The 25,616-nt window shown below is 48.5% G+C and overlaps 2 protein-coding genes across 2 annotated transcripts in view; one reads left to right on the top strand and one right to left on the bottom strand.

Annotated features, from left to right (window-relative positions):
- Nucleotides 1-25,616, bottom strand: part of RNF126 (ring finger protein 126) — a 767,042-nt gene that overhangs the window by 341,417 nt on the left and 400,009 nt on the right. The gene's annotated exons all lie outside the window — the stretch shown is intronic.
- On the top strand, nucleotides 1,263-21,633 carry MFSD12 (major facilitator superfamily domain containing 12). Its single transcript, XM_083594685.1, has 10 exons — nucleotides 1,263-1,862; nucleotides 11,606-11,816; nucleotides 13,203-13,335; nucleotides 14,793-14,990; nucleotides 15,838-15,930; nucleotides 17,794-17,886; nucleotides 18,355-18,525; nucleotides 19,327-19,421; nucleotides 20,434-20,564; nucleotides 21,168-21,633. Exons 1-10 carry the CDS (start codon nucleotides 1,580-1,582, stop codon nucleotides 21,254-21,256), a joined length of 1,497 nt encoding a protein of 498 aa, XP_083450811.1. The 5' UTR covers nucleotides 1,263-1,579; the 3' UTR covers nucleotides 21,257-21,633.

The following is a 25,616-nucleotide window of genomic DNA, read 5'->3' as shown; positions in this document are numbered from 1 at the left end:
TCTTTCCCAGGCTAAATGTACCCAGCTCCTTCAACAGTTCCTCATCAGGCTCGGTTTCCAGACCCTTGATCATCTCGGTCTCCCTCCTCTGCCCACCTTCCAGCTTGTCAACATCCTTCTTAAATTCTAAAGGTAAAGGTAAAGGGACCCCTGACCGTTAGGTCCAGTCGTGGCTGACTCTGGGGTTGCGGCGCTCATCTCGCTCTATTGGCTGAGGGAGCCGGCGTACAGCTTCCGGGTCATGTGGCCAGCAGGACTAAGCCGCTTCTGGCGAACCAGAGCAGCGCACGGAAATGCCATTTACCTTCCCGCCGGAGCGGTACCTATTGATCTACTTGCACTTTGACGTGCTTTCGAACTGCTAGGTTGGCAGGAGCTGGGACCGAGCAGCGGGAGCTCACCCCGTCATTGCGGGGATTCGAACCGCCGACCTTCTGATCAGCAAGCCCTAGGCTCTGTGGTTTAACCCACAGCGCCACCCGCATCCCATCTTAAATTGTGGCGCCCAGAATTGGACACAGAACTTCAGGTGTCCACAGCTAAAACACACACACACACACACACACACACACACACACATCCAATACAGTACTCATTGGAACCACCTGAATTCCCTCAAAGGCTCATGGGAGCTGTAATTTTCCCCCTTCACAAAGCTACTAATTTGCAGAAGCTGTACGCCGGCTCCCTCGGCCAGTAAAGCAAGATGAGCGCCGCAACCCCAGAGTCGGCCACGACTGGATCTAATGGTCAGGGGTCCCTTTACCTTTAACAAATTTCAGCTCCCAGGGTTCTCTGGGGGAAGTCACGCGCTTCAAAGGTGTGTTCAATATCCTTTAAACTAGGCTTCCCAAACTTTGGTCTCCGCTTGTTTTTGGGAGACTACAACTCCCATCATCCCTAGTTTGCAGGACCAGGGGTCAGGAAGGGTGGGAATTGTAGTCCCAAAAAAAACCCCGCTGGAGACCCACGTTTGGAAAACCCTGCTTTAGAAAGCAGAGCGTGGGCCAGACCCCTCGAAATTACAAGGGCATTCATTCCAATGGGTCTACTCTGGAGTAGGTTTCCGCTGAAGCCGAGGGAGCGGGGCCGATGCTTGCTGACACAAGCGCCAGGAATCTGCCACCGTGGCCGTTTCGCTTCTCTTAACGCTACTAGGAAGCAGAAGCGCCCGGGGCGGCAACGGGGCGGGGAGCGCGGCGCTCGGCTCCTCCTGCGCTCGGGCGAGTTTTCCTCCGCCCCCGGAGCCTGCCTATTGGCTCCGGCAGCGGCTTAGCCTCGGATCCGCGATGGAGAAGGAGGAGGAGGCGCGGAGATCTGCGCGCGGTGGTGGCGGCACTGGTGGCAGCCCGCTTGGGGGCGCCGCGGAACCGGCCAGCTGGACGCGCCTCCGACGCGCACGGGGGGTTTCCCGGAGCCCATAAAAAGCCGGCCGGAGGACGCATGGCTGGACAGAGCCTCCCGCGCGTCCCGGCTCTCCTCTGCCTCCGCTGGGCTCCGTCCGGGCCCGCCCTGGACGCCCGCCTGCTCGGAAGCTGATGCGCCCTGCCCGTGCGCTTTTACGCGCGGCTGGTGCGCCATGGGAGACTCCCAGCGGCGGCCGCCGCCGGAGCCTTTGTCGGCGCGCTCCCGGCTCAGCTATTCGGTGGGGCACTTTCTCAACGACCTGTGCGCCTCGATGTGGTTCACCTACTTGCTGGTTTACTTCCACTCCATCCTGGGCTATAGCACCAGCCACGCGGGGGCGCTCTTGCTGGTGGGGCAAGTGGCCGACGGCATCTGCACGCCGCTGGTGGGCTATGAGGCGGATCAGGCCGGCGGCTGCGGGCGCTACGGGAGGAGGAAGTCGTGGCACTTGGCCGGTGAGCTTGCAGCGGCGTGGGAATGGTGGAGGGGGTGGGGAAGAGAGATCCAGGGGGGGGGGGTTGTTTGCAGGAAGAGCTGTGGCGTTGCATATATCTAGGAAAAGAGAGAGACAGGCCCAGGCTGGACAGAACCGGCCTTGCCTGGGGCTTGCCAGGTCCGAATCCTCCTCTGCCCCAGCATCCTGCTTCTGACAGAGGACAGCTGAGCACATCTCTTCCCGGCGTTTGATTATTTCATTTGTTTATATTCCAAATTCGAGTTGGTTACATTGAAACCTCTCAAAGCCGCTTAACAGCACTGGCATCAGTGACAAAAACAGCTTCGCATTTTATTTAAAAATAAATTGCCCTTTTAAAATGTGGTTTCTTTGGGGGGGTTGTTTTTATTTTTATTAGGTATTTTGTGGTTTTATATCTTTATTTTATTCTGTGAACCGCCTTCAGAGCCCCGGGTGTAGGGCGGGATATAAATTCAATAAATAAAAATGTTATTGTTTATTTTACACACAAATTCCTACGAAGCAACTTGTGGCAACATCACAGTATGATAAGAAGCACATATTTAAAAATCCAGTGTGGACTGGCAGTCTTAACAATTTTCAACCCAAGGCACTTAGTATCTGGGATAAGGGTGTTTTTTGAAAAATAAAAATAAAAATCTCCTCTTAAAAGGCTTTTAGCTCCCTTCATGTGGTACACTGTCCCTGGACATGAAGGGTTGATTTTAGATTACAGTGGTACCTCGGGTTAAGTACTTAATTCGTTCCGGAGGTCCGTTCTTAACCTGGAACTGTTCTTAACCTGAAGCACCACTTTAGCTAATGGGGCCTCCTGCTGCTGCCGCGCGATTTCTGTTCTCATCCTGAAGCAAAGTTCTTAACCTGAAGCACTATTTCTGGGTTAGCGGAGTCTGTAACCTGAAGCGTATGTAACCCGAGGTACCACTGTATATTGATAAATAGCCACTAAGTGCATCTGTGCCTTCAAAAAAAGTCATATGAGGTCAGGTCAGAAAGGTCATCAAGTTCAGTGGTCCATTTTCCACTCCATGCTTCTTTGATATTTGCAAGCAGGACTTGAGGAATACAGCTGTGTTGGCTGGTTCGTTTGTTGCCCAGTGGTAGACTGCCATGGCTGGTGGAGGTTTATCTCTCTCAGGTGGGGCAAATGGTGAGAAAGGGGTCCTTGGAGTTGGGAGTCCAGCAGCCACTGTTGCCCCCGTTAAAGGTAAAGGGACCCCTGACCGTTAAGTCCAGTCGTGGCCGACTCTGGGGTTGTGGTGCTCATCTCGCTTTACTGGCCGAGGGAGCCGGTGTACAGCTTCTGGGTCATGTGGCCAGCAGGACTAAGCCGCTTCTGGCGAGCCAGAGCAGCGCATGGAAATGCCATTTACCTTCCCGCCGGAGCGGTACCTATTTATCTACTTGCGCTTCAATGTGCTTTCAAACTGCTAGGTTGGCAGGAGCTGGGACCGAGCAACGGGAGCTCACCCCGTCACAGGGATTCGAACCACCGACCTTCTGATCGGCAAGCCCTAGGCTCTGTGGTTTAACCCACAGCGTCACCCGCGTCCCTTAGAGACTACCTTACACTGCGTTTAAAACCGAAATCGCATTTGGATACAAACTGTTTCTCAGGCGGCTAGTCCTAGTCTTCTGGAATCAGGGATGGGGGAACACGGTGGCCATCCATACAGCCCCCATTCTCTACACATTAAACATGAAAGCCTACATAGCTCAGTTGGTTAGAGCACGCCAAGGTCGCAGGTTCGATTGCCGTACGGGACTGCTTCATATTCCTGCATTTATGGGGGTTGGGCTCAGGTTTCTTCCAACTCTACAATTCTGTGATTCTATGTAGGGGGGAAACTATGATCAGTTAAGTGCAAAACGTGGTTCCAAGTTCCGCAAACTTTTGTGTCTGAGAGAGGGCCAGGGGAACTTCTAGGGCGGCTATTCATAACTCTTATAAAACCTCTCACATCTGTTTTTTTCGAAACCTGGACTTCCCCCTTCTTTCAGCTGTGTCTTGTAGGGAGACAACCCAGTTCCCTGACTCTTTGTTACATCATCTTGTTCAGAGGTTGATAAAGGTAAAGGTACCCCTGCCCGTTCGGGCCAGTCTTGCCAGACTCTAGGGTTGTGCGCTCATCTCACTCTAGAGGCCGGGAGCCAGCGCTGTCTGCAGACACTTCCGGGTCACGTGGCCAGCGTGACAAGCTGCATCTGGCGAGCCAGCGCAGCACACGGAACGCCGTTTACCTTCCCGCTGGTAAGTGGTCCCTATTTATCTACTTGCACCCGGGGGTGCTTTCGAACTGCTAGGTTGGCAGGCGCTGGGACTGAACGACGGGAGCGCACCCCGCCACGGGGATTCGAACCACCGACCATGCGATCGGCAAGTCCTAGGCGCTGAGGTTTTACCCACAGCGCCACCCGCGTCCCTTCAGAGGTTGATACCTTGGCCCAAATCTTTCGCATCCATCGAGATCTCCCTTTGCAACTGGGCACTTCACACATAATGATCTCCTCTTATCATGTTCTTATCTCCACTGGGAGATGTGTGTGGGCACATGTGTCTGGATTTTACCTTCATTTTGTGATGTCATCTGTTGTTGTTTAGTCGTTTAGTCGTGTCCGCCTCTTCGTGACCCCCTGGACCAGAGCACACCAGACCCTCCTGTCTTCCACAGGCTCCCGCAGCTTGGTCAGACTCATATTAGTAGCTTCGAGAACACTGTCCCACCATCTCGTCCTCCGTCGTCCCCTTCTCCTTGTGCCCTCCATCTTTCCCAACATCAGGGTCTTTCCAGGGAGTTTTCTCTTCTCCTGTGGTGGCCAAAGTCTTGGAGCCTCAGCTTCAGGATCTGTCCTTCCAGTGAGCACTCAGGGCTGATTTCCTTCCGAATGGATAGGTCTGATCTTCTTGGAGTCCATGGGACTCTCAAGAGTCTCCTCCAGCACCAGAATTCAAAAGCATCCATTCTTTGGCGATCAGCCTTCTTGATGGTCCAGCTCTCACTTCCATACATCACTACTGGGAAAACCAGAGCTTTCACTATACGGACCTTTGTTGGCAAGGTGATGTCTCTGCTTTATAAGATGTTGTCCAGGTTTGTCATTGCTTTTCTCCCAAGAAACAGCGGTCTTTTAATTTCGTGACTGCTGTCACCATCTGCAGTGATCATGGAGCCCAAGAAAGTAAAATCTCTCACTGCTTCCATTTCTTCCCCTTCTATTTGCCAGGAGGTGATGGGACTTGTAGCCATGATCGTAGTTTTTTTGATGTTGAGCTTCAGACCATATTTTGCGCTCTCCTCTTTCACCCTCATTAAAAGGTTCTTTAATTCCTCCTCACTTTCTGCCATCAAGGTTGTGTCATCTGCATATCTGAGGTTGTTGATATTTCTTCCGGCAATCTTAATTCCGGCTTGGGATTCATCCAGCCCAGCCTTTCGCATGATGAATTCTGCATATAAGTTAAATAAGCAGGGAGATGACCTTTGGGGGGCCCTCAATTCTGTGATTTTTATGCCCACGAGTTGTAGCGTTAGGAGAGAGGGAAGCAGATCTTCCTTCCGGAGGGAACACGATCAGGGCTGAGTGATCTTTTGTCGCGGGTTCTCAGAACGCCCTGACTCATCGCAAATGGAAGCAGCGGCGATAAGCCATGCGGAGCTCTTGCTCTTGTTGGAACACAGCGTCCCAACAAACATGTCGAAAAAGCCCTGAAGTAGCAATTTATGACCCCACCAGCCAGGTTTTCCTAAGAGTTCAGCGCAAGGGGAAACGGAGGAAGTCGGAGAATCAGAAGGGAGAGTAAACAGGAGCGACGTCCTTCCAGCCGGGAACATACAAAGTCGGCACATTTAATGCTTAAACTAAACCAAGGCTCAGTGTAAAAGACAGAAGGGATCTGGCGGACGAGATCGCAGACAGAATCTCAGCTAGAGCAGCCATGACAGATAGCCATCCGACCTCTGCTTCAACGAAGGAGAGTCCACCTTGCAAGGCAGCTGGGGCATTTGGTTATGACCCCGGTCATACCTTCTTTAAACGCTTGTTCGTTTGTACGCACCACTGCTCTCCAAACAATACCCCTTTCTCGCTGTTAATTGCACGGTGCGCTGTCTTCAAAGCCAACCGCGAGGCTTTGGCTTGATTCCTGCGTTCGTTCTGCTCCGAGTAGACCCACCGAAAGGAACGGCCACGACTCGCCGATTTTCGAAACGCCGGTGTGAGACACTATATGGCCTTCTGCAAAGGTTGGGCATACTGAACACAACTTCACACTTCCAGATCTGGCCCAATCCGGCCCGCGGACGGTCCAGGAATCAGCATGTTTTTACATGAGTAGAATGTGTCCTTTTATTTAAAATGCACCTCTGGGTTATTTGTGGGGCCTGCCTGGTGTTTTGACATGAGTAGAATGCGTGCCTTTATTTAAAATGCAGCTCTGGGTTATTTGTGGGGCATAGGAATTCGTTCATTCCCCCCCCCCAAAAAAAAAATATAGTCCAGCCACCCACATGGTCTGAGGGACAGTGGACCAGCCCACGGCTGAAAAAATTTGCTGGTTTATGTCTAAGCTAAACATGCTATGGCTTAGGGCGCCACTCTCTTAGGGGCGCCCGAAAAAATTAAAGCAGAAAAAACAACTGGATGTACATTTCCAAAATATAAGATAAAAAACAAATGAAATAAAACCTACATACAGCAACAGTGTTTTATGGTTCTGTAGGCTCCTATGGTATAACTTATGGGTAGACAAACTAAGGCCCGGGGGCCGGATCCGACCCAATTGCCTTCTAAATCTGGACCGTGGACAGTCCAGGAATCAGCATGTTTTTACATGAGTAGAATGTGTCCTTTTCTTTAAAATGCACCTCTGGGTTATTTGTGGGGGCATAGAGATTCAGTCATATTCTTTTCCAAAATATAGTCCGGCCCCCCACAAGGTATGAGGGACAGTGGACCGGCCCCCTGCTGAAAAAAATTGCTGACCCCTGGCATAAATAATATACACACTCTTGAAACGACAAAAAAAAAAAAAAACCGTATGCAAATAATATTCTGTGAATTTACAGAAATTAAACTTAAGTTAAATCTATACAGTCTCTTTTTCCCTCATCTTTTTACTAACATAAAATAGACGTCCTATGATTTTCCCCGTGCAAACTTTTTTCCTGGTGTTGAATGAACCGATGGTTATTACCTTACTCTTTCTGTGTTTTCTGATACCTTCTTACAACAATTTGTACCCTTGTTTGTTAACAGTTACTTTCAACAAGGGGCACTCAAACGCTGCCATAGGAATTGTAGCACTGTTCTATTTCTGTAAATAACTCATATATATATATATATATATATATATATATATATATATATATATCCCATTTTTGAAAGGGGTTGTTTGGTGGCTGGCTGCGATTTTCAACCTCCTCACAACCTCGGCAGCTGAGATTGGAGTTGGGTTGGTTTTTCCGGTGAGCGGCTGGTGGCGAAAGCTGTGGCCAAAGTCCCATCACCTCGAGGCGATGAGACCAGCTTGTCAAAAGTCACATGACCTCTGTTCACATGACCACAAAAAAGTGAGTCTGTGGGGCAGACTCTAGATGGGATACCTCCCCTTCCTATTCGAGGGTCAGTCGGCCAGTGGCAAGTTAATAATAATAATAATAATAATAATAATAATAATAATAATAATATTCATACCCCGCCCATCTGGCTGGGTTTCCCCAACCACTCTGGGCTTCCAACAAAGTATTAAAATACTGCGGTCTGTTAAACATTAAAAGGTTCCCTAAACAGGGCTGCCTTCAGATGTTCAGGCTAGATCCTTATATTTTACTTGAGAGTAGACCCCTTTGAAATGAACGGACGCAAGGAACTTGTGCCCTTTCATTTCACCGGGTCTGCCCTAGCCTTGGGTAGATTCGTGTACGTGCAGAAACACCCCACCCTCTGCAAGACTATATGAGGTTTTACCCAGTGTTCGCCCTGCTCAGAGTAACCCCATTGAAAGGAATGGCCACGACTGACTTGGGTCCATTGTTGCCAATTGCCGTATTTTTCACTCTATAAGACGCACCAGACCACAAGACGCACCTAGTTTTTGGAGGAGGAAAACAAGAAAAAATATATTCTGAATCTCAGAAGCCAGAACAGCAAGAGGGATCGCTGCGCAGTGAAAGCAGCAATACCTCTTGCTGTTCTGGCTTCTGGGATAGCTGCGCAGCCTGCATTCACTCCATAAGACGCACACACATTTCCCCTTACTTTTTAGGAGGGGAAAAGTGAGTCTTATAGAGCAAAAAATACGGTAATTGGCTGAGGACTAGGAACTTAGTTTAACTTCGGGAAGGGACCCTAGAGAGCAGACCCACTGAAATGAACTAAGGTCGGATCTCCAACCCAAAGTTAACTGCTTTGTGCAGAATGCCGTCCTGGGCAGCTTGAATTTTACGGTTTTTTGGTTTTAATTTGTGGCGGTGAAAACCCCAGAAAATAATATCCTGTAGCAGAACGGTTGGCAGAGACACACAAACCCTGGAGGGGAGTGTTAGCTCTTGATAACGCCGTGTGTGTTTGCGAGGGGCAGATAACTCAGCGAGACTTTTTTTCTCTCTTTTAAAAAGAGGAATTGGAAAGTACAGATGCTGTATGCCTCAAACATCTGACTTTTCTTAGTCGCGCTGAAAGGTTCCCTTTTTTGATGAAACTGGCAAAGAGGGTATTGGCTAGAGGACTGTCTCCTTCCTGGTTTTGTTGCTTTCCCAAATCACAGGAGGCTTAATCATCAAAAAGCAAACAGATCTGCGTCCGAATTTTTCTGGTTCAAAGTGAATCTGGGGGCAGTTATAGCTTGGGACAGAGGGTCTTGTGACTGGAGGGGTGGGCAGACTTCTAAGGCTTTAGATAAGCAATGATCTCATAAAGCAGATGAGATTTTTCTTCTTCTTCAAAAAGGTGAACTTTGCCCAGCACTGGGGGTGTTGGGCAACGAGGACACACGACCGAGCTACAAGCAATCAGCAAAGCGTTTTTTTGAATCCACTGGGAGATGTGGGGGGGCACATGTGTCTGGATTTTAGCTTCATTTTGTGATGACATCTGTTGTTGTTGTTGTTGTTTAGGCGTTTAGTCCTGTCTGCCTCTTCGTGACCCCCTGGACCAGAGCACGCCAGGCCCTCCTGTCTTCCACTTCCTCCCGCAGTTTGGTCAAACTCATATTAGCAGCTTCGAGAACACTGTCCAACCATCTCGTCCTCCGTCGTCCCCTTCTCCTTGTGCCCTCCATCTTTCCCAACATCAGGGTCTTTTCCAGGGAGTCTTCTCTTCTCATGAGGTGGCCAAAGTCTTGGAGCCTCGGCTTCAGGATCTGTCCTTCCAGTGAGCACTCAGGGCTGATTTCCTTCAGAATGGAGAGGTTTGATCTTCTTGCAGTCCATGGGACTCTCAAGAGTCTCCTCCAGCACCAGAATTCAAAAGCATCCATTCTTTGGCGATCAGCCTTCTTTATGGTCCAGCTCTCACTTCCATACATCACTACTGGGAAAACCAGAGCTTTTACTATACAGACCTTTGTTGGCAAGGTGATGTCTCTGATGACATCTGTAGAAAGAAAGAAAAGCAGAAATGCATTTATTGTTTCAAATTTACTACCTGCCCATAGCAGCTATAATCATCATCATACATACATACAGTGGTACCTTGGTCCTCAAACAACTTGGAACCCAAACACTGCAAACCTGGAAGCAAGCGTTCCGGTTTGCGAATGTTTTTCGGAAGCCGAACGTGCTCCATTTTGAGTGTCACACTTCTCATTTGAGTGTTACGCTGAGGTCTGTTTTTGCTATTTATTTTGCGTTTTTGCGACTCTTTTTGTTTTGTTTTTGTGGCTGTGTAGAACTCAGTCCAGCTACTGATCGTTTGTCTATGTGACTCCAGTCCATTATTGCTTTCATTTAATGGATCAACAGTCTCGTCAGATAGTAAAATTCATGTCAAATGGCTGTTTTAGGGGCTGTTTCTAAAAGTCTGGAATGGATCAATCCGTTTTGCATGACTTTCTATGGGAAAGCAGCGCGCCTTGGTTTTGGAACGCTTTGGTTTTGGAACAGACTTCCGGAACGGATAAAGTTTGAGAACCAAGGTACTACTGTACATCCATAAAAGCTGTTGTAGGAAAGTCCTTGGGCTCGCTTGCCAAAAGAGGAGCAAAACAGCAGCCAGTAGACTTGATCTTTATTTGACAACTGTTGCAACAGTACTTTCACCCACCACATGGGAGAAGCAGGATGGAGCCCAGAGCAAATGCTGGCCCCCACTTTTATCAGTTTTACAGAGATACCCACAACACACCTAAAATTACATCATGAATACATCACATGTTGGGAGGAAAACCTGATCATCAGGGCTTGCCCCTGCCACTCCCTCGACCTCCACCATACACCAATCGAGTGTTGCAAAAGAGATATTTACATGCCCCTGTTTCCCAGCCAAGTTACAGTAATCACACCCTATTGTCTTGATCCTGGCTTGCTATTGTTTAAAACCAAAGTGCTGCACCAACAAGCACAAAACAACCCCTCTGCAGCGCCACAAATCCAACTCAGTGGTGTGAACGTTGGAAAATGTAATTCGCTTCTCCTATCTGGGCAGGAATCTTTCCACTGATGCCGAAATCCAGCATTGCCTGACCTCTGTGAGTGCGGCTTTCTCCCAATTGAAGCACAGAGTGTTTGAGGACCGGGACGTTCGCAGGGAAACCAAAATGCTTGTGATATAAACAGATTTACTTTTCCTTTTCACTTGTTTACAAAGCTGTTGCACTACCAACTTTACTGTATGCTCGTGAAACGTGGACCACTTATAAATGCCATCTCAAACTCCTCAAAAGATTCCATTAAAGGTGTCTCCGAAAAAATTTACACATCACCTGGGAAGACAGGCGAACGAATGCCAGTGTACTGGAAGAAGCAAAGATCGCCAGTGTCAAAGCGATGATTCTTCAACATCAACTTCGTTGGACTGGTCATGTTGTGCGGATGCCCAATTGCCTTCTCAGTGTGGCCCGCAAATGGTCCGGGAATCAGCGTATTTTTACATGAGTAGAATGTGTCCTTTTATTTAAAATGCATCTCTGGGTTATTTGTGGGGCCTGCCTGGTGTTTTTACATGAATAGAATGTGTGCTTTTCTTTAAAATGCATCTCTGGGTTATTTGTGGGGCATAGGAATTCGTTCATATATTTTTCCAAAATATAGTCCGGCCCTCCACATGGTCTGAGGGACAGTGGACTGACCCAAGGCTGAAAAAGTTTGCTGATCCCCTGGCTTAGGGCCTCATCAAACCTAAATCCAGCCCTGGATACCACTGTACAGTAGTACCTCGGATTACATACGCTTCAGGTTACACACTCCGCTAACCCAGAAATAGTGCTTCAGGTTAAGAACTTTGCTTCAGGATAAGAACAGAAATCGTGCTCCGGTGGCGCGGCGGCAGCAGGAGGCCCCATTAGCTAAAGGGGTGCTTCAGGTTAAGAACAGTTTCAGGTTAAGTATGGACCTCCAGAACGAATTAAGTACATAACCTGAGGTACCACTGTATATATATTGAGCAGTCTGTAAGTGCTTGTTAAATAAACGGAGAGGATCTTTGCAGAGCCTGCTCCCAGTGTGTCCCTTTTAAAATGCCCCTTCCTTCTATCTCTCTCTCTCTCATTTCCTTCTCCTCTAGGTACCGTCTGCGTCCTCCTCTCCTTCCCCTTCATCTTCAACCCTTGCCTGGGCTGCTCAGAGAGCACCCCCCAGTTTGCGGCTCTCATCTATTTCATCCCCTTCATCGTCATCTTCCAGTTCGGCTGGGCCGCCACCCAAATCTCCCACCTCTCTCTCATCCCGGAGTTGGTGGACAGCGATCATGGAAAAGTGGAGCTCACAGCTTTCCGGTGAGGCCTGGCGCTCAACCGAAGGACTTTCTCGCCCTGATCTGGCCACAGTGATCCATGCGACGGTCACCTCCAGGCTTGACTACTGTAATTCGCTCTACGCGGGGCTGCCCTTGAAGCTGACCCAGAAACTCCAGCGGGTGCAGAACGCCGCAGCAAGGCTCCTTACGGGGTCCTTGCCGCGGGATCACATTCATCCAGCGCTTTACCAAGTGCACTGGCTCCCGGGTCAGGTTTAAGGTGCTGGTTTTGACCTTTAAAGCCCTATGCAGCCTAGGACCCTCGTACCTACGGGACCGCCTCTCCTGGTCTGCCCCACAGAGGACCTTAAGGTCCACAAATGACAACACTTTGGAGGTCCCAGGTTGGAAGGTGGTTAGATTGGTCTCAACCAGAGCCAGGGCCTTTTCAGCACTGGCCCCGACGTGGTGGAACGCTCCGTCCCAAGAGACTAGGGCCCTGCGGGACTTGGCATCTTTCCGCAGGGCCTGCAAGACAGAGCTGTTCCGCCTGGCCTTTGGTTTGGACTCAGTCTGACCCTTATGTTTCCCTCCCCTTATGGTTTTGATCTATGGGCTACTATTAAAATGAGGCTGCATTTTAAATTGCATTTTAACCTGTATTTTAAATTGTGTCCTCCCCCCCCCCTTATATTTTTACTGTAATTTTACTGGTGTTAGCCGCCCTGAGCCTGGCTCTGGCCGGGTTTAAATGAAATTTACAGTGGTGCCCCACAAGACGAACACCTCGCAAGACGAAAAACCCGCTAGACGAAAGGGTTTTTCCGTTTTGGAGGCGCTTCGCAAAACGAATTTCCCTATGGGCTTCCTTCGCAAGACGAAAGCCCATAGGGAAATCTCCAGGACAGCGCGGAAGCGCAGCGCGTCTTCCCCACTGTCCTCGGACCTCCTCCGAAGGCTGGCGGTGGGGCGGAGAGACCTCCTCCCGCTGCCAGCCTTCGGATGGCTGTCCTGAAGACTTGCGGTGGGAGGAGGGTTTTCCTTCCGACCGCCAACATTCAGAATGCTGTTCTGAATGTTGGCGGTGGAGAGGAAAAACCCTCCTCCCACCGCAAGCCCCGGGAACAGAGGAGAAGCGCTGCGCGCCTTCCCCTCTGTTCCCGGACCTGTCCTGAAGGCTTGCGGTGGGGAGAAAAGCCCTTCTCCGCACCGCCAGCCTGGCAAGCGGTCTCCATAGGAACGCATTCATTGATTTTCAATGCATTCCTATGGGAAACCGTGCTTCGCAAGACGAAAAACTCACAAGAAGAAAAAACTTGCGGAACGAATTAATTTCGTCTTGCGAGGCACCACTGTATTATTATTATTAAACTCTATCCTTCAACTGCGCGATTCCTGACCGCATGTTCTCCTGTGGCTTTTACAGGTATGCCTTCACCGTCATGGCCAACATCACCGTTTATGCAGCAGCCTGGCTGCTTCTGCACTTCCAGGTGGGCCACCGCGGGCAGCCAGAACAGAGTCACCACCTCGGCCGCCACGACATCCCCGTCTTTCGGGTGAGTGCAAGGAAGAAGCGGAACTGTGTATCCGTTCCACCAGGGTCCTTAATTGCTTCTGGGCCTCTGATGATGATGATGATGAAAATAAAAATAACAGCAACCAACAACAACAAAAAATAATAATAATTTATAATAATACAGTGGTACCTCGGGTTACATACGCTTCAGGTTACACACTCCGCTAACCCAGAAATAGTGCTTCAGCTTAAGAACTTGGCTTCAGGATGAGAACAGAAATTGTGCTCTGGTGGCGTGGCGGCAGCGGGAGGCCCCATTAGCTAAAGTGGTGCTTCAGGTTAAGAACAGTTTCAGGTTAAGTACGGACCTCCGGAACGAATTAAGTACTTAACCTGAGGTACCACTGTAATTTATAATACCCCACCCATCTGGCTGGGTTTCCCCAGCCACTCTGGATGGCTCTCAACAGAATACAGTGGCACCTCGGGTTACAGATGCATCAGGTTACAGACTCTGCTAGCCCAGAAATAGTACCTCGGGTTGAGAACTTTGCTTCAGGATGAGAACAGAAATTGTGCGGTGGCAGCAAGAGGTCCTATTAGCTAAAGTGGTACCTCAGGTTAAGAACAGTTTCAGGTTAAGAATGGACCTCCCGAACGAATTAAGTTCCTAACCCGAGGTACCACTGATAAAACATCAAAACATTAAAAACTTCCCTAAACAGGGCTGCCTTCAGATGTCTTCTAAAAGCCAGATAGTTGTTTATTTCCTTGACATCTGATGGGAGGGCGCCACCACCGAGAAGGCCCTCTGCCTGGTTCCCTGCAACCTTCTCTTTTAAATCAGAACCAGTTAAGGTGGTGAAGGTCCTGTGTGAGTGTCTGGAGGCGGTTGGAGGATGGATGGCGGCTAACAAATTGAGGCTGAATCCTGACAAGACAGAAGGACTGTTTTTGGGGGACAGGAGGCGGGCAGGTGTGGGGGACTCCCTGGTTCTGAATGGGGTCACTGTGCCCCCAAAGGACCAGGTGTGCAGCCTGGGAGTCATTTTGGACTCACAGCTGTCCATGGAGGCACAGGTCAGTTCTGTGTCCAGGGCAGCTCCATCTGGTACGCAGGATGAGACCCTCCCTGCCCACAGACTGTCTGGCCAGAGTCGAATAAGAATATGTGGTAGTCAATATTAAGGATTAGAATATTAATAAAGGAGAAGAGGTTAGTAAATGAAAGCAATCAATATAATCAGAAGTATGAATTTGGAGAACTGACACAATGAAATTCAGTTAGAGGGGATTTGAGGAAGTCAAGTTCTCAATGTAATCAGAATTAGTTATTTGAAGAAACCATTTTTCTGTGGGTTTAGTTAATTGTGGTGTGTTTGTTGTGTGTTTTGTTACGTCCTTTTTTGTGATAAATGTTGAAAATCAATAATTTTTTTGGAAGAAAAGAAAGTCAAAGCCTTTCTCTCTCCCGCCCCCCCCCCCGCCCGAATTCAGAACCTGTCTCTGATCGTGGTGGGCATAGGCGCTGTCACTTCGCTTCTCTTCCATCTGGGCACGAAAGAAAAGAGCTCCCCGGTTTCCAGGCTGCCGGATGCTGAGGAACGGACCCCCCTGTTGCCCCCAGACCGAAAAAGCCCAGCTCGGCCCCTGCTCCTCTGGAAACACTGGCTTCTGGAACCTTCTTTCTACCAGGTGAGTTCAAGCGATGAGGGAGCAAGGAGATGGTTGGCACCAGGCAGGTGACCAGGTCTCTATCGCCTTAGCCCAACGGGATATAGGGGGCCTAGCCCCAAATCCAGGATACTGAGGGCCTTCTGGTGATTCCCTCCCTGCGAGAAGTGAGGTTACAGGGAACCAGGCAGAGAGCCTTCTTGGTGGTGGCGCCCTCCCTTCGGATGTCAAGGAAATAAAGAACTATCTGACTTTTAGAAGACATCTGAAGGCAGCCCTGGTGCTGATCTTGAGAGCCCTAAATGGCCGTGTATCCCCGAAGGAGCATCTCCACCCCCATCGTTCAGCCTGGACACGGAGGTCCAGCTCCGAGGGCTTTCTGGCGGTTCCCTCCCTGCGAGAAGCAAGGTTACAGGGAACCAGGCAGAGGGCCTTCTCGGTGGTGGCGCCCGCCCTGTGGAACGCCCTCCCTTCAGATGTCAAGGAAATAAACATCTATCTGACTTTTGGAAGACACCTGAAGGCAGCCCTGTTTAGGGAAGCTTTTAATGTTTGATGTATTATGGTATTTTGCTGGAAGCCGCCCAGAGTGGCTGGGGAAGCCAGGCCAGATGGGCAGGGTATAAATAAATAAATAAATAAATAAATAAATAAATAAATAAATTATTATTATTATTATTATTATTATTATTATTATTATTATTATTAATTTTCTCCTGAAGGATACTGTCATACCTCTTGTTATGTTCAGTTCAGGTTACGTTTATTTTCTTAAATTGGAGTCCCTAAAATAGGGGGCATCTTATACGCAGAAAAATACGGTATATAATATTCTCCCCTGACTGTCTCTCCTCTTCTTTCTTTCCAGGTGGCCATGTTGTATATGGCCACACGGCTCATCGTCAACCTCTCCCAAACCTACATTGCGATGTACCTCACCAATTCATTGATGCTCCCTAAGGTGAGTCCAATTGGAGGTAGGCTTGGTGCTAAAAGCATCCTTCACCTGGTTGCCATGGCAACTGGCTCCTGAGGATTTGAGGGACCAATTTCATTTCCCCCCCCCCCCAACATTTTTTTATTGGTTTTCCAAATTCATCATCATCAACCTTTTATTCGACCGTCAGTCAGAAAAAAAGTACATTTGTCAATACACAGTTAAAACATCCAGGAAGATTTTAGAACTTAGCCAACACTAAAATGGGCTAAACAGATAGCCCCATATCAATACAGTCAATTATAGTCTTGCGACGCTTAAAAGCTAAAAAAAGAAATTTGGCCACCAAGGAAGGTATAGCTCTAGTGACATTATTCAGCAAGTGTAAAACCTGGTTTTCTCCGGGTAGGAAGCTAAATTGACATAGGTGTGGGTCTATAAAATTTTGTCTAAGCTCTGCATAAGAAGGGCAAGTCAAGAGAATGTGTTCGGTGGACTCAACCACACCCATGGCACCACCGTATCTCCACAGGCAAGTTTTCCAAATTTATAACAAACATAAAAGAAAAACATTACCATATAAAAAACAGACAGACAGACAAACATTTATCCTAACTTTTACAATCCCCCTTTTGTTAGGTGACCTCCTTGAATCCCCCTAGCCGAGTTTCCATCTAACTCGTTGTAGCAGTTTTCCAATACTATTTTCAAATAAAATTAACTTCAATTAACATCTTTCTTTCTTTTCATATTAACTTCTATCCACAGGGTTATGCAATTTAACATATTCAACTCCTAAGCCAATCGTTACTTAATGTGGATTACGAAATTTTTGCTAATATTTTGGCCGATAGGTTGAAGAAAGTTCTGTCAGATTATATTCACAAGAACCAGGCAGGATTTCTGTCCAGTCCAATATATATATAATTATAATATAATTATTCATACCCCGCCCATCTGGTTGGGTTTCCCCAGCCACACTGAGCGGCTCCCAACAGAATATTAAAAACACGACAAAACATCAGACATTTAAAACTTCCCTAAACAGGGCTGCCTTCAGATGTCTTCTAAAAGTCAGATAGTTGTTTATCTCCTTGACATCTGGTGGGAGGGTGTTCCACAGGGCGGGCGCCACCACCGAGAAGGCCCTCTGCCTGGTTCCATGTAACCTCGCTTCTCGCAGGGAGGGAACTGCCAGAAGACCCTCGGGAGAGGGACCCCGGTGTCCGGGCAGAACGATGGGGGTGGAGACGCTCCTGCAGGGATACTGAGTCATTTAGGGCTTTCAAGATTATCACCAACACTTTGAATTGTGCTTGGAAACGTCCTGGGAGCCAATGTAGGTCTTTCAGAACTGGGGTTATATGGTCTCAGCAGCCGCTCCCAGTCCCCAGTCTGGCTGCCGCATTCTGGATTAGTTGTCATTTCTGGGTCACCTTCCAAGGCAGCCCCACGGAGAGCGCATGGCAGTAGTCCAAGCGGGAGATAACCAGAGCATGCACCACTCTAGTGCAGGCACCCCAAAACTTGGCCCTCCAGATGTTTTGGGACAACAACTCCCATCACCCCTGACCACTGGTCCTGTTAGCTAGGCATGATGGGAGTTGTAGTCCCAAAACATCTGGAGGACCGAGTTTGGGGGTGCCTGCTCCTAGTGAGTTTCCGGGTCACCTTCAAGGGTAGCCCCATGGAGAGCGCATGGCAGTAGTCCAAGCAGGAGATAACCAGAGCATGCACCCCTCTGGAGAGACAGTCTGCGGGCAGGGAGGGTCTCATCCTGCGTACCAGATAGAGCTGGGAGACGGCTGGTCCGGGTTTTCAGCTCTTCCTCCTCCAAAGATAACAGAGTCCATCCCGTTTTTTCCTCTGACTCTTGCCTTCCTGCAGAGGTTCATTGCCACTATTCCCCTGGTGATGTACATTAGCGGTTTCCTTTCCTCGTTTCTGATGAAGACTGTGAACAAGAAGATTGGCAGAAATGTGAGTAGCTCACATGCACCTCTGGGTTATTTGTGGGGCATAGGAATCCGTTCATTATCTTTACTGTATTTTTCGCTCTATAAGACACACCAGACCGCAAGACGCACCTAGTTTTTGGAGGAGGAAAACAAGAAAAAAAATATTCTGAATCTCAGAAGCCAGAACAGCAAGAGGGATCTCTGCGCAGCGAAAGCAGCAATCCCTCTTGCTGTTCTGGCTTCTGGGATAGCTGCGCAGCCTGCATTCGCTCCGTAAGACGCACACACATTTCCCCTTACTTTTTAGCAGGGAAAAAGTGAGTCTTATAGAGCGAAAAATACGGTATTTCAAAATAGAGTCCGGCCCCCTACAAGGTCTGAGGGACAGTGGACCGGCCCCCTGCTGAAAAAGTTTGCTGACCCCAGTCAAGTGTTTCTCTTCCCCTCTATAATTGTTCAAAATCTCTTCCTTTCTCTCCTTTATGTTTAGCTCACCTACTTCGTGGGCTTGCTAATCATCCTGGCGTTTGCTTCCTGGGTGGCTTTGGCTGAAAGAATCGGGGTAGAGATCTATGGGGCAGCCGTCCTTTTGGGCACCGGTTCGGCCACAATCCTGGTAACCTCTCTCTCCATGACGGCCGACCTCATCGGCAGCAACACAGTACGTAATGTGGGCATGCGCAGAGCGCACGGGCGATCTTGGCAGGGAAACAGGCACACATACATCATCAGTATGCGGATGAGAGCCGGCTCTACCTCTCTTTTAAATCAGAACCAGTGAAGGTCCTGTGTGAGTGTCTGGAGGCGGCTGGAGGATGGATGGCGGCTAACAGATGGAGGTTGAATCCTGACAAGACAGAAGGACTGTTTTTGGGGGACAGGGGGCGGGCGGGTGTGGGGGACTCCCTGGTCCTGAATGGGGCAACTGTGCCCCTGAAGGACCATTTGTGCAGCCTGGGGGTCATTTTGGACTCACAGCTGTCCATGGAGGCACAGGTCAAATCTGTGTCCAGGGTAGCTCCATCTGGTACGCAGGATGAGACCCTCCCTGCCCGCAGACTGCCTCCCCAGAGTGGTGCATGCTCTGGTTATCTCCCGCTTTGACTACTGCCATGCGCTCTCTGTGGGGCTACCTTTGAAGGTGACCCAGAAACTCACTACAGCAGGCATCCCCAAACTTGCACTTTGACGTGCTTTCGAACTGCTAGGTGGGCAGGAGCAGGGACTGAGCAACAGGAGCTCACCCCGTCATTGCGGGGATCCGAACCACCGACCTTCTGATCGGCAAGCCCTAGGCCCGCGTCCCTTATTATAATATAATTTATATCATAAATTATTTCATTCCATTACATCTTCATAACACACTTTACAGTACATTTCAAATTGTAGCAATTTTCAATTCTGTGTGTATGTATGCTGAGCTTTTCTGGAGCCCAAATGGCAATCTTGTTTTCTCCGACAGCACAGCGGTGCCTTCGTCTACGGAGCCATGAGCTTCACGGATAAAGTCGCCAACGGCATAGGCGTGATGATCATCCAAAATTTGCACCCGTGCCCGTAAGTAGAAATGTTGCCAGCCGAAGCCGCAGACCGTAGCATAAGAGCATGCGGCAATTGCCGGGTGCGAGATGCTTTGCTCCCGGTGAGAGCAATTCTGAGAAGGAATAGCTCTTGCATAATAAACCTGATTTGAAATAGGGGATTGAAGTTTAATCCTGACAAGACAAAAGGACTGTTTTGTGGCGACAGGAGGCGGGCAGGTGTGGAGGACTCCCTGGTCCTGAATGGGGTAACTGTGCCCCTGAAGGACCAGGTGCACAGCCTGGGAGTCATTTTGGACTCACAGCTGTCCATGGAGGTGCAGGTCAATTCTGTGTCCAGGGCAGCTGTCTCCCAGCTCCATCTGGTACGCAGGATGAGACCTTATCTGCCTGCAGACTGCCTCACCAGAGTGGTGCATGCTCTGGTTATCTCCCGCTTGGACTACTGCAATGCGCTCTCTGGGGGGCTCCCTTTGAAGGTGACCCGGAAACTGCAACTAATCCAGAATGCGGCAGCTAGACTGGGGACTGGGAGCGGCCGCCGGGACCACATAACACCGGTCCTGAAAGACCTACATTGGCTCCCAGGACGTTTCCGAGCACAATTCAAAGTGTTGGTGCTGACCTTGAAAGCCCTAAACAGCCCAGTAGACCTGAAGGAGCGTTTCCACCCCCATCGTTCTGCCCGGACACTGAGGTCCAGCTCCGAGGGCCTTCTGGCGGTTCCCTCACTGCGAGAAGCCAAGTTACAGTGAACCAGGCAGAGGGCCTTCTCGGTGGTGGCGCCCGCTCTGTGGAATGCCCTCCCACCAGATGTCAAAGAGAACAACAACTACCAGACTTTTAGAGGACATCTGAAGGCAGCCCTGTTTAGAGAAGCTTTTAATGTTTGATGTATTACAGTATTTTAATATTTTTTTGGAAGCCGCCCAGAGTGGCTGGGGAAGCCCAGCCAGATGGGCGGGGTATAAATATTATTATTATTAACAAGCCCCTGTTGCCTTCCCCTTTTCCTTCTCTCTCCCCAGGACAGAACACTGTTGCGGCAACTGTGTGCCGTTTTACCGTTGGGTGATGGTGGCCGTCACCGGAGGAATGGCCGTCGTCGCCACCCTCGGCCTCACCTGCATAATGATTTGGCCCATCCGCGTCAGGTTCCGTAAGTTGGATTTCGTTTTGCCTGGGGGGGGGGGGAGACGGGGACCCAGCCGGTGGAAGAGGTGGCCCCCAGAATGAAGGAATGGTTTTTTTATTTGTTACAGGTAGGTAGCCATGTTGGTCTGCCGTAGTCGAAACAAAATACAAATAAAAAATGCCTTCCAGTAGCACCTTAAAGGTAAAGGGACCCCTGACCATTAGGTCCAGTCGTGGCCGACTCTGGGGTTGCGGCGCTCATCTCGCTTTACTGGCCGAGGGAGCCGGCATACAGCTTCCGGGTCATGTGGCCAGCATGATTAAGCCGCTTCTGGCGAACCAGAGCAGCGCACGGAAACGCCGTTTCCCTTCCCGCCGGAGCGGTACCTATTTATCTACTTGCACTTTGTGCTTTCGAACTGCTAGGTTGGCAGGAGCAGGGACTGAGCAACGGGAGCTCACCCCGTCATTGTGTGGATTCGAACCGCCAACCTTCTGATCGGCACATCCTAGGCTCTGTGGTTTAACCCACAGCGCCACCCGCATCCCTATACATGACCTTAGAGTTCCTATAACGAAACCTAAATGAACAACTTCAGCGAAATTCATTTCTCGCTTCCTCCTGCAGATGATGTCTCCGTTTCGGGACTGGCTGGCACGCGATCCGGGGAACTCGGAGAGTCTGAAGGCGGCGAAAATCCCGGTGTTGTCAACTGAGGTTCTGTTTCCTTTGGAAGAGGAGCGAGCCGGAAGACGCCACGGCAGGGAAGACCCATAGACTCGTCTGCCCTCCCCTCGATCCAACTGGTTTCCTCTTGAGAATCGGGACCATTCGCAACTCTTTCCTTTTCCCCCTCCTTGCACATTTTGCACAGTTCCTTCTCGTCACCTGCCCTGAACTTCCTTTTGCACGTCGAACACAAAAGTTACTAGACCTCATGAAGGAAGGCATTTTCCACCCACCCAGTCCCTATCTTCCCTGCCCTCGCCACATCAGACCACTTTTCTATACATATATATAAATATATAAATCTACTTGTATATAAGAATTATAAATAAAGGTGTGTGTTTTTACTAAAAAAAAGAAAGAAAAAGGAGGCTTAAGTAAAGCTGTTTCTTTTATGTCTGTCTCTTCGCTAACTCGTAAAATCTGGACGTTGAAGCCACTGTTTTTGCTTTGGTTTTTTTATATATTTCGCTTTATTGATTCCAAAAAGAAAACAGCCAACAAAAATCAAATATCTTTAATACGGTCAGTGACCAGGAAGTAATTTATAAAAATATGACATTAAAAGTAGTATTGTGCTACAAATAACAGTAGAAATATGGCCAATTCACAGAATTGGTGCTTATATTTATGACCAGGTTTTGACTTTTAAAGTTTTAAAAATTCACTTCAGGTGTCGCTACTGTTTATTATTGTTCCTTCGATGTTTACAATTTGAACTCCGTTGTTGACGTCATTGCTCGTCTTATTCTTGTTGCAATGTAACAGTACTTTGCCACGGACCTGTTAATTTCGGGCTCTTTGTCAGCTAAGAGGTGTCTGATATAGGTGTCGTCTGTACTGCGAGGTATTTTCCTCAGAATCGGTTCGATCAGCTCTTTTCTTGAGTCTCGATATAATGGGCGGTATAAGATGACATGCCCAATGGTTTCGATTTCGTTGCTGTTACAGGGACATAATCTTTGTTCGATCGGTATTTTATTGTATCTTCCCTCTAGAAGAGCTGAAGGGAGAGCGTTAAAGCGGGCCCTGGAAAATGCCCATCGGTGTTTAGCTTTGTCTAGAACTTTGAGATAGTTTGCTAGATGGGGCCTTTGGGGGTTAACAGCCAACAAAAACACTTGTAGCACATTACAAAAAGATATAATGGTTTCGTAATACATGTCTTCTATGGCATGGGTAGGCAAACTAAGGCCCGGGGGCCAGATCCGGCCCAATCGCCTTCTCAATCCGACCCACCGATGGTCTGAGAATCAGCATGTTTTTACACAAGTAGAATGTGTGCTTTTATTCAAAATGCATCTCTGGGTTATTTGTGGGGCATAGGAATTCGTTCATTATATTTTTCAGTTCATTTGTTTTTGTGACTGCGGAATCCGGTTCAGCTACTGATGGATTGATTGTTTGTGCGGCTGCAGAAATGGATAAAAGCCCCCCATCCAAACAATGACTGTCGTTAGTGCAGGTAAGAAAAAAAAAATTAATTTTTATCATCTACAATACTGCCTTGTTTATTTTATAGTACAGTACATTGATTATAATTGCTTTCATTTTATGGCTCTCGTTAGATAGTAAAATTCATGTTAAATTGCTGTTTTAGGGGATGTTTAATTTAAAAGTCTGGAACAGATTAATCCGTTTTGCATGACTTTCTATGGGAAAGTGCGCCTTGGTTTTGGAACGCTTTGGTTTTGGAACAGACTTCCGGAACGGATTAAGTTTGAGAACCAAGGCACCACTGTATAGGTGTTTCCTAATGACACTCGGCACCCTTAACAAAATACAACTCCCATGATTCTTTGGGGCAGCCAAGCCTGTTTTAAGTCCTATGACCCCAGTTTGAATGCATAGCTCAGTTGTGGCCAAAAGCAGAAGGACATGTGATTGTATCAATCCATCATTTAAGGCTTCATTTAAGGCATTCATTGTGCCAGTGGGTGGAATCTAGACACATATAAAAAAAAAGTTGTGAAAATGCTTTTTTAAAAAAAAAGTTTTGAAAAATGGATTCAATTTTCCATAGCTCACCATCACCATCTAGTGTCGTATTTGTATAATGCACTTTGCAGCAGACTTGAAACCTTTCCTTTGCGGCTGCATAGCCGAGTCCAGAGTTTCATTGCAGAACATGCACAAAAAGCCAACCCGGAAATACAGAAGTCTCTGTTCCTCTTTTCGAAGGGAATTGCGAAATGAACTTTTCCCTTTTCCCAACTGCTATTCTGTTTCTCTAGGGACATGGGTGGCACTGTGGGTTAAACCACAGAGCCTCGGACTTGCCAATCAGAAGGTCGGCAGTTCGAATCCCCGCAATGACGGGGTGAGCTCCCGTTGCTCGGTCCCTGCTCCTGCCAACCTAGCAGTTCGAAAGCACGTCAAAGTGCAAGAAGATAAATAGGTACCGCTCCGGCGGGAAGGTAAACAGCGTTTCCGTGCACTGCTCTGGTTCACCAGAAGCGGCTTAGTCCTGCTGGCCACATGACCCAGAAGCTGTACGCCAGCTCCCTCGGCCAATAAAGCGAGATGAGCGCCGCAACCCCAGAGTCAGCCACAACTGGACCTAATGGTCAGGGGGGTCCCTTTACCTTTATTCTGTTTTTCAGTGTTGGAATTTACTTATTCCTGATCCCCTATGCCAGCTCCTTACAGGGCAGCCTCGACCACGAAGCTTGCACAATGTGTGTGTGTTTCGTTTCACGAGATCGGGTGCTCTTCTCTGAAACGAGAGCAAGTTCCAACCTGTCTGAACAGGAAACCAGCAAAATAAATTAGTGGCTGGCAAGGCAGCGGAATGCAGAAGAAGTGCTCTTGTTTTTTAAAATATCAGCTTGGCAATAAAAGTCAAGCTACTAAGATCCCTGATTAATCTCACGCCAGGGATCGTTTATTAGCATGTTTAACTGTGTGGTTCAGTTACACCAGGTGTCAGCAAACGTTTTCAGCCGGGGGCCGGTCCACTGTCCCTCAGACCTTGTGGGGGGCCGGACTATATTTTTTGGGGGGGAAATGAATGAATTCCTGTGCCCCACAAATAACCCCGAGTTGCATTTGAAATAAAAGCACACATTCTACTCATGTAAAAACAGGCTGATTCCTGGACCGTCCGCAGGCCAGATTGAGAAGGCAATTGGGCCGGATCCGGCCCCCGGGCCTTAGTTTGCCTACCCATGGATTAATCCGTTTTGCATTCCTTTCTATAGGAAAGCACGCCTCGGTTTTGGAACGCTTTGGTTTTGGAAAACCAAGTCACCGCTGTAAATTCGTCCGGCATGACTTATTTTTGAGGAACCCATGCTGCGTCTTAGCCAAGTCCTTTTCTAAGTGCTCAAGTTTTGTTGTTGTTTAGTCGTTTCGTCGTGTCCCCCTGGACCAGATCACGCCAGGAGGCATGTCTACAACAGAAATCCTGCCTGCCAGGATACCTGATAACGGTCACTGATTGCATTACCTGGGCAGCCCGGCTGTTCTTTTGTGATGGTAAATACTTTAATTCCTGATTCCAGGTCACACGCTCACCTGCTTTTTCTATTTCCTTAACTACCCCTTGAGCTCTTTAAACAGCCATTCTCTTTGGCGCTTCTTCGACCAAACTGTTTGCCCAGGCTTAAGAGTAGATCTGTTTCACCTCCTGTTCTCCAGGTCATATAATCCGTTGTTAAGAAGCACGTCAGCGTAACCGAACCATAAATTCTAACACTTCTAGCTTTGATTACACGGAACGGCTTTTGTCCCACAAAGCCCAGCGGAGCTGCCGTTGTTCTCTTGAACAAGCAGGATTATTAGATTAGATTATTAGAGCTGGAAAGGGTCCCGAGGGTCATCTAGTCCAACCCCCTGCATTGTGGGGTTATAAGAATTTAAGGTCTCAAATATATAAATTAAAGGTTCGTAAATTTACAGGGCAAACACATACTTAAGTAGGTAAACCACGTGTCTGAAACAGTGTAGGAGAACAATCCTGAAACGAATTTTGACTCTCCCAAATGGACCTCAAATGGTTCTCTGCAAGGAGGAAGGAAATGGGAAAAGCTCTCCATTGTCTTTTGCTTACCTGTCTTTAGGGCATCTTTCTCCCTCTTTTCACTGGAGAAACATTGGAGGGGATGGAATAGGACGTCCCTATTTTCAGGGGAGAAACGTTGGAGGGGATGGAATAGGACGTCCCTATTTTCAGGGGAGAAACGTTGGAGGGGATGGAATAGGACGTCCCTATTTTCACGGGAGAAACGTTGGAGGGGATGGAATAGGACGTCCCTATTTTCAGGGGAGAAACGTTGGAGGGGATGGAATAGGACGTCCCTCTTTTCAGGGGAGAAACGTTGGAGGGGATGGAATAGGACGTCCCTATTT

This window comes from Podarcis filfolensis (genome assembly GCF_964270895.1).
Source record: "Podarcis filfolensis genome assembly, chromosome: 18".
NCBI lineage: Eukaryota > Metazoa > Chordata > Lepidosauria > Squamata > Lacertidae > Podarcis > Podarcis filfolensis.
The sequence above is the reverse complement of the archived record's forward strand: the minus strand, read 5'-3'. Positions and strand labels throughout refer to the sequence as shown.

Bases quoted from the DNA above. Each gene is read 5' to 3' on its own strand.
- MFSD12 (XM_083594685.1), top strand. From the start codon at position 1,580: ATGGGAGACTCCCAGCGGCGGCCGCCGCCGGAGCCTTTGTCGGCGCGC. The intron at 14,991-15,837 runs GTGAGTTCAAGC...CTTTCTTTCCAG, and splicing joins TGGAACCTTCTTTCTACCAG to GTGGCCATGTTGTATATGGC. The intron at 20,565-21,167 runs GTAAGTTGGATT...TTCCTCCTGCAG, and splicing joins GCCCATCCGCGTCAGGTTCC to ATGATGTCTCCGTTTCGGGA.